The sequence below is a fragment of the Drosophila eugracilis genome, unplaced genomic scaffold, assembly GCF_018153835.1.
Source record: "Drosophila eugracilis isolate 14026-0451.02 unplaced genomic scaffold, ASM1815383v1 contig_1765, whole genome shotgun sequence".
In the NCBI taxonomy this organism is placed as follows: domain Eukaryota; kingdom Metazoa; phylum Arthropoda; class Insecta; order Diptera; family Drosophilidae; genus Drosophila; species Drosophila eugracilis.
The window spans coordinates 2,631,039-2,640,039 of record NW_024572605.1 but is presented as its reverse complement, the minus strand read 5'-3'; the positions used below and the strand labels follow the sequence as shown (position 1 = coordinate 2,640,039).

Here is a 9,001-nt window from a genome sequence, read left to right as displayed (position 1 = left end):
CATATATTTATAGCCCGCAGAGTGATGCGCTGCATTTGCACACTGAATGAAATTCCATGAGCACACATACAAATACACTCGCACACTCGCAAGGACATTTTGGGTGGCCCGAAATGTGGATGGGCGGCTTACCCCGCCCAGTTCTTTCCCGCCCACCACTGCTGCTTGGCCAAACACTTGCACAAATAAAAGATCTACTTGAACTTATTGAATTTTCGTTGATAGAAACAAGATGAAAAGCAGAGCTGAGCATAGAGACTACTGAATGCTCTTTTTTGATATAAGAGAGAGAGTTTTGAGGACTCATTTCTTATTAGTTTAATATTTACTATGGGTTATATTCTGCAATATAAGTACAGGGTTACTCAATTATAAAGAAAAGAGAGTCATGTTTTGGATCAATAAATAAATGAATTTTTATCCAAAAATGTCTTATAGAGTCTCATCTTTAGTAATGGAATCCCTTCCAGAAATTGCTAATTATTTCTTTTTACCTCTCAATTAAATATGAAAATTTTGATTAGTTCATTTAGAATAGTCAAAACTTTGTAATAATATCATAGAGTAACCTAACATCACCGCATAACTCCCCCACCACAATAGGGTATGACATCCCCATCAGGTCCTTCCATATTCCGGACGTCTTCAGCTACCTTGTACACAAAGGACGGCCACAAAAGGCAATTGCATATGAGTTTTATGAGAGCTTCTTTTGACATCGCCATGCTGACTGCTCCTGGATGCTCCTCCCTTTCAGGCATATCCTTTTGACTGTGACAAATCCGTTAAGTCGCGCATTTCGCTCATTATTATTGCTCGCCTTTATTTGTGCGGGGAATTTGGCTCTGACCTCGCCCATCCCCAAATAACTACGGCGAGTGGTAAGTGTAATCAAATTCCAACCCGAATACGAATCAGATCCGAATGTGAATCCGAATCCGAATTAAAATCTAGACAGAACTGAATGAGCAGGAACTTGACGGCGTTTTATTATTAAATTTGAGGCCATAGCTAGTACAATGCGATATCCTGCTGGGAGAACGAGCGCTGTGCGAAATTATTAAAAAGTAATTATGGCACAAATTACGAGATATCAATATAGCATTTAGCTCTGCATGCGGCCTGGCACAAAGGACTCGCCCTGTTCCTGAGTCCTAGTCCCTGTACAGCCACCACCACTTGAGTTCGGTGCAAATCCTTTGGCTCACACATCCATCCCATGGATGCATTGCATTTCCTCCACGGCTGTCTGGCACAATGCGATAGATTCCTTCTGGATTCCCATTGTTCGGCTACTTCTTGGGCTCCTTCGCCTGCTCTTCACATGTTATGCAACATTTCCTCTTCGGTCGGCAAATTTGACATAATATCGAGATTATTATACGATTTGAACTCTCCGCCTTTGGCCTCTTCAATTGTCGGGGTAGGTCGGCCGACGACTATACCTATCCCCGGATTCTCGGTCCAAGATCGCTTTCATTTGACTCTGGCAAAAGGAAAGGTCGATTCGAGTTTGTACACAATCAATTGTTGCATTTGAGCGATTTATAATGAGACTTTGTAGGGTCATAAGCCCTACTTAAGGTACAAACTTTTTGCGATTATTTTGTAGTTACGAGGGGATGGAGGAGCATGATGTGAAAAATTAAAAAATTGCTTAGGCCAACGGAAGTTGACCGGGAGATTAACTCTGACATTGAAATACCAAATATGGGGGAAATCATTTTAAGGATGGAAACAGAATATAAGGAGATATTTTTTGATAGCTAAACATAAATAGTTCCAGTTTCGCGTTTAAGGAAATTAAGCTATGAAAACAATATTTTGAGTAAATGTATTTCCTTTATGAATGTATAATCATATCCTTTAACCTTTAACCTTTAAAGTGAAAGATCAAAATAATATATAGAAACATCAATTGGAAAGCCCATATTTTATAGATTTTAAATGTTGAGTTTAAAACGCTTTAAGATGTGTACAAACCAATTGTTTAAGATATTCAAAAAGAGCCCAGTGGTTTCCTTAAAACCTTTGATTTCTCATTGCTGCAGAGAGAGTTAGGTTTCTTTCCCTGAATGTTATATCAAAACCACTTTCTTATTCACATATTTGTTGGATATAAGTTAATAAAACTCTCAATAACCATTATTATCCACCGCAATTTTAACATCAATTAAATACAACAAATTCTTTTCATATCGTTTATTTCTTGACAGTTTTCCTTAGTGGAGATAGACTAACTTTATGTCCGCATGTGGCTAATTTTGCTCAAAGATCGCTTATTTAAGTTTTACGACTACGTTAACTTTGGCGATAGACAAAGCTCCATATATCTTACAATGCGTGGGCTATATAACCATAAGTACAACTAGATATCTACAAGTATATATATAATTATGTATGTACATAACGAATCCAAATATCACGGAGCATTCATTCAGTCCTCGCCCTTAGTGACCACGGAAACGGGAGTGGAGGCATTGCTGCTGGCGCCGGCAGCGCTGCTGGGCGATTGGGCGGCCGTCGAGATCAGTCCGCCCGAGATCAGAGTGGTGCCACCTCCGTTGCTCCCGGCTGGCGGCGTGACATGAGGCGTTGTGGGATGAGGCACTAGCTTGGGACTCTCTCGAGGACTGCTGTTGCTGCAGGGCGGGCTCACCTGGCTCATGGCGGAAAGACCGGCATGCAGCGACAGATTCTGCGGATACCCAGCCGAGGCCGCCGCCGCTGCAGCCGCTGCTCCCGCTCCAAAGATACCATTGAGATTACTCAGGCCCATGTACTGGGAGAGCAGGGTGTGGAAGTTGGGCAGCTTGTAGTGGGGCGCCATCAGATGTTGGGGCAGCAGGCCGGCGGCAGCGGCTGCAGCAGGATTGAAATGCTGATGGAGGGCGAAGTGCGGGGGCCAGAACTCCGACTGCATAGCGCCCGGATGACCCGGAAGTCCATGCGGCGGCAGGGGAATGCCCAGCGGAAACTCCGGCAGACCTGAAAACGAGCAAAAGGGCGATTTCGTTAGTTACAAATTCCCAGAATGGGGTGGTGAAACAAGCGACATAATTCCTAATTATGTTGCACACGTAATTTGGCAATTTGCGGACAAATCAAATGCGTATCGCTGGGTGGGAAGGACTCGTGAGATGGGGGTGGTTAACTCACCTTGTTCGGGCAGGAGGTAACCGGCCTTGTCCTGATTCATAAACTTCTCACGTTTGCGCCATTTAGCCCGTCGGTTCTGGAACCACACCTGCAAGTGAACCAAAAGAAGGGAAGTTTAGAGATGGAGTTGTAAGTATGCAAATGTAAATACCCTAGAGTTTAGGGTATACTATGCTAGGTCTGAGATATCCAGATCTGTCTCTCAATGTGCGCAGTTTTAGAACTTAAAGGGTAACATTCAATCTGAACTTAAACTATGGAATTGCCAAGGAACTCGCAATAGCTTTGACTTTGACCAAAAACCGAACAATTTTATCAATCTGTGAGTTCGAAAAGTTGAAACCACTTGGTCCTTGACTGGCTCCTTCTGGGCTCTCAAACCTCGAGTGTCTGAGGCAAAGGACATGGGCGCTGGTAGAAGGGGAGGTCAAATACAATGGCATCCAATCGGAAGTGTTCTGCTCTGATTTGCAACGCTCTATATGTCTGTCTCACTCTTCAGACAAAAAGGGTGTCTTATGCATTTTTCGACACTTGCTTGGGGTTTGGGTATGGCCAACCTCCCAACTTCCCAATTTGCCCCTTAACCCATCCACAAAATAGGCGTTGGCTGCACACACGTTTCCGTTCTGGGGGGAATGAATTTTCCATCTGAACCGAGGCTCTCGTTTCTGATGGGAAAATTAATTGTTTGTAAATTGAAATCACTTGACAACTGACTGTACTCGTTGATGAGTTCGAGACAATGGAGGAGTCTCTGCAATTATAGACACCCTGTATTTAGACAAAGCCCCTGCCTCGCAGCCACCCAGAATCTGCAACAATGTGTGCAGTTGAGCGAGTAGTAAATTAGCAACGATTTCCTTGCTATAATTGCTGCCAATTATTGTCCTGTGTCCTGTGTGTCTGCTGGGAAAACGCCACCCACCCAACGACATCCCCCTTACTCCTTCTCTGTTTAGGCTATGAGTGTATGCGATTTTGTGGGCTTTTTAATTGTCAGTTGGCAGCAATTATAATGCGAGCAACTTAAACCACTGTGCCAGAGCAGCCAGGCAGTAAAAGTTGAATTGCGGATATCCGTTCGGCATTTATCACACATGTGCGATCAAAACGAGAGAAGAAACTGTAGCAAATAATACAAAAGTTGGCATATAAACTTAAAAATTTACATCAGAAGGAATGATGAAACTTTAAAATGTGAATAGAATGCTAGAAATTAACTTTTAGAAGTAAAGAAACCACTTTTAGACAGTATAAACCAGCCTTTCCAGTATTAAGCTTGTGATACCCCAACTGGGCAATGAAAATTTGACTTAACCCGGTTTAAATCGCTGGTTACTCCTTTTTTTCGATTGCCCCACAACAAGCATGCAAATCCCAAAATAATTGCCCACTCACCAACCCCAAAACAAGCGAGGATTACGCTGCAGATACTTTGTATCTATCAGCTCAGGGCTGGAATATAGAAAAAAAGCGAGCTATGGAAATCGTGCAGCTCTAAATCGGTTACTATTGAAGTACCCAAAACACTCTGCATATGCGAATCAATGACCAATTACAGCTAATCTGCTAACAGATACGAGGAAGAGCGAGGACACGGATGCGGATGAAGACCGTGAAACGGACAATTTGTATTCAGTACACGTTAATCCCTATGTGAGTGCTTAGGTCAAGTTGTTTTACATTCTCTCCACTTTTTTATATGCGACTGCCAGGCGATACTTTTCCCTTTTCCCTGTCAACAAACAGCATCGAAATTGAGCGAATCGCTCAATCAAATGTGAAGTGTTTGAAAGCATTCTCGACTGAAATCAAATTGTATACGATTCGGGGCGAGAAGGCACCCTAATTACATGTATAGTCAGTCGGATGTATTTAGCCGCGTGGCCTGCAGCAGCGGCAGCAGGGAGACAGCCACCCAAAGCCACTTTAATTGTTTACCCAAAAGTAGAGTTAATAAAAATACCAACACCATGTGAGCGCGGCCAATTTAATCATTTGGAAAATCACAATATCTAATGTCCTTGGGCCAACCCCTAAAAAGGGACGACCAACAACCCTCCTCCGACTAGATCTACTAAGCGTGTTTGTATACAAAGTGGGGTTTAAGTGTTTCAAATACCATTTACAAATTGGGTTCGCCGATTGTTTCATCAGGTCTTATCTAGCTAATCAAGTTCCCAGAATCTGGGAGTGGTTTATTCGCTGATTACTGGAGTTTCAGATTTGCAAGTTGTTTCAAAAACGAAAGGGTTAAAGCTTGTCATCCTTAGATATAGATACCGATTCATTTTGAATCTGAACTTAAACTTAATTCGAAAATAATTGCGAGATTCGAAAACCAATTTGAATTACCTGCACGCGTGCTTCGCTCAAATCCAAGCGCATGGCCAGATCCTCCCTTGTGAAAACATCGGGATACTGGGTCTTCTCGAAGGCCCGCTCCAGCTGATGCAATTGAAATGTTGTAAATGTTGTGCGAGATCTGTGAAAAATCAAAGCAGCCAAAGGCGGCACGTTAGATGGTTGTTATAAGGATTTCCCCCCCTCTTTGTTGGCATGTTTTTTAATAGCCCGACAATGGGTAAATACGATTTGATCTGCTAAGCGGATTGCCAACGCTGCACTTACCTTCGAACTTTTCGCGGCCTCTCCATATCGCTGAGATCATGGCCATTGTTCAGACTGGAGGACAGCTCGTCATCGTTATCCACGTCCAGACCTCCGTCCGTATTCGTTGGGGAGTCCTCTCGCTTGGCCTGAACCTGCAATTGCTGTTGATGTTGCTGCTGCTGTTGGAGTTGCTGTTGCTGCTGCTGGTGGTGTTGCTGCTGCTGCTGCTGTAGCGACAAATGATTGCTGCCGTTGCTGTTGCTGCTGTGCAAGTGATGGATGTGATGGGGAATGGCCGTGGTGGGGATGCGTAATCAGCACTTCGCTGGGCGTATCTAAAATGGCAGGGGGAAAAGCTAAAGTTAAACAATTTCAAATTGAACTCGAGAGCGGCGAAACAAAAAGTTTCGCGTTTGACTTTGAAAATCGAAAGCCAAAGCGGCAGCTGCAGAAATTGAAATTCATTCAATTGTAACTGAAGTAGTTATATCCTGGATTTTAACCCCCTTTTTTCGCATTCTCGAACAAAATCAGAATCCTTCAAGGGCTCAAAAGCTACGCAAATTGATTTGGCAATCAATAACAAATAAATATAAAGTCAGAAAAAGTTATCCCCCTTCCCCAGTCGAGGGATATAAATATCCTTTCACACGGCCCGAAGGCAAAAAAAAGAGATTTTTTCCTTTTGAATAGCCAAAACGGTTCCTTTACGAGGCCATCGAAAAACGTGTAATCAAACTTTAATGAACCTCAAATTAATCAGATTCACAATGGCACCAGGACACGTCCCCGCTCAGCAGGACACTCGTCCTGGATGTGTATCCTTATCGTATTTCGAAACATTTACGCAGCCTGTTGTGGCGAGAAGGTAATTTCCAGCGAGCATCAAATTACGAGGCTCACAGGATGCAGTGTCCTGCGGTGCGCACGCCGCTCGTTGTCGCCAAATTGCAACCTGGACCAATGGGTGCCGTGATTCCACAAGCCTGCCAGGCAATTTCGGGTCTGCTCCTCCCCATACTGGCACTCCCAAGAACTTCAATCTAATTACGGGTCTAATGACGCAATTGCTTTTCTCCCTCTTCTACTCTCTTGATGTTATATATCCGGCCAGATATGTTTTGATACACAGTATTTTTTATTCTTTGGCCGATCCTTGGGCGAACTGCCTCCTGCAGCTTGGCCACGCCCCCAACAAGAGTTCCGACATGCCGAACACCTCCCATTGTCATGATATGTTTTCTTTTTCTGCTCGGGGTGGAGTTCGAGGTCGGTGTTTGCCGTAAAGTTTTCGCCCTGCCCCTGACTAACTATGATAAAATGTCCCTTACGAGCAATTTGCATATGATATGGATGGGCATGTGATATGGGTGGCGATGTCAGTCTATCTTGTCTCTGCCTGTTCGACAGGATCTTTTTGATGTGGTCAACGTTGGGGGACGAGTTAGATTTTGGAGTACCAACTTGGGGGAGCTCATTGACTTTGCATGAAGGCTAACTTAATATTTGGCCCAACTGGTGGTAAGTTATGCCCTTGTCAGGGTGTTTCTTGTCTATTTATGTGGTGTATGTAAGTAACTCGAATGTTTAATTAACATTTTGCAATTCAATTTATCAATATATAAGTATTTTTTAAAGAACTTACATAAATTTTTTAAAGATGTTGTCTTTTCTTAGAGTACAAGAAACCCATACTTGCAAGACAACTAACAAAGTTAAGTTTCTTCTTATAACAAATACTATAAAGGCCATCAAAAACCTAAGCCTATCAAAACTGAAAGGATCCTTACAAACTATATAAGATAAATGTTCTTTAACACTTTATAAGTATGTTGTTCCTTGACTAAACATAATAATAACATATCTATAATTTTAAAAATGAAAACAGTTTTTTGCTCAAAGACTTAATAAAGGCTAAAGATGTTAAACTATATCTGGAATACCTTAGTAGTCGATTGAAAAGTTGAACACTTTTTCTGATCGCCGACGGCAAGTTCGACATTCCAAAAACCGTAGCCCTTAACTTTCCCCATTTCAATATCCATTTTTTAATTAAGTTGTTTAAATGATTTAAAACTTACCACTGCGCTTGATCTGGTGCTGATTTCCCAGGATCTGATCGATGCTGTAGACGGCGCGGGGGCGTGAAACAGGACTCTCCTGTACGGGAGCGGGGCGCATGGCTGGCGGCATGATTGGGTGGTGCTGATGGTGCTGCGAGGTCGTTGTGGTCATCATAGCTCCACCGGGAGAGCTGCTCACAAAACGAACTGATTTTCAATTGAAATTCTTTGGATCACTTTTTTTGATTTTGTTTTTTGTTTGCAATTTTCCAAATTTTTAATTTGGAAACTTTTTTTGTTATTATTGTCACAAAATTTGATGGGCACGATTTAGAAATTGCTTAATTAATTGCGGTTATTATCGATGTGATTTGGATTTGAATTCGGATTTCACAGCCACTGCGACGAACTACCAGGAGCTGAATCGAATTGATTTAAGTGCGAGTAGTGCTCGTGACGATCAACAACCACCGACTGAGTGCGATTCCTGCGGAACGTTGGTTTAAATACCACGGCTGTTGGCTGTTTTCCGTTTGCAAGTGAAATGGGCGAGGCTCGCTCTCGAATCCGAATCCGATTCCCAATCCTTCGCTTTCGCCCATGTCCTGCCATGTCAGCCGTCCCTTTCGCTCTCGCTCTTTGTCTCTCTAAGGGGTAGTTTCCCCCAGTGTCTGAGTATGCCAGTATCTCAGTAGCCGTGTCTGTGTGCTGGGTTGGTTCCCTCGGTGTATGTGAGTTTGAGTTTGCAGGTAGCTTTTGGCTTTGGCTTAGGGGTGTCTCTCTCTCCCCCTTTCTCTCTCTCTCTCTCTCACTCTCTGATCAAATTCTCTCTCCTACTTTCCCTTGACACCTTTCTCTTTCATACCCCCGCACTGCCATCTCTTTCGGTAGTTGTAACTAACATGGTTTGCTCATTAATTTTATTTATTTCACAAATTTTGCTTGTTAAAAAGTATCTCACCTTCCCTATCTCTATAGCCATCTCTCTCGGCACAGCTCTACCCCTCCGCTTGCCCAGCTCGTCCACAAATCACAGAACAGGTTGAACAACTTACCGGATTGCCTACCTGGTACCTGAATCATGTCGGCCATTTGCCAGGTTCTCGTTTATTAGTTCCGCTTCCATTTCGGCGATAGATTTATGGCGAGGATCTCGCCGTGAT

The 9,001-nt window shown here is 43.2% G+C and overlaps 1 protein-coding gene across 1 annotated transcript; it reads right to left on the bottom strand.

Moving 5' to 3' along the window:
• Window positions 1-2,213: 2,213 nt before the first annotated feature.
• LOC108108940 (aristaless-related homeobox protein) lies at window positions 2,214-8,297 on the bottom strand. The gene is given in 6 exon segments (XM_017217194.2): window positions 2,214-2,988; window positions 3,160-3,247; window positions 5,518-5,647; window positions 5,794-6,065; window positions 6,067-6,110; window positions 7,857-8,297. Coding segments are annotated over 6 exon segments (1,242 nt in total). The 5' UTR covers window positions 8,014-8,297; the 3' UTR covers window positions 2,214-2,437.
• Window positions 8,298-9,001: the final 704 nt, after the last annotated feature.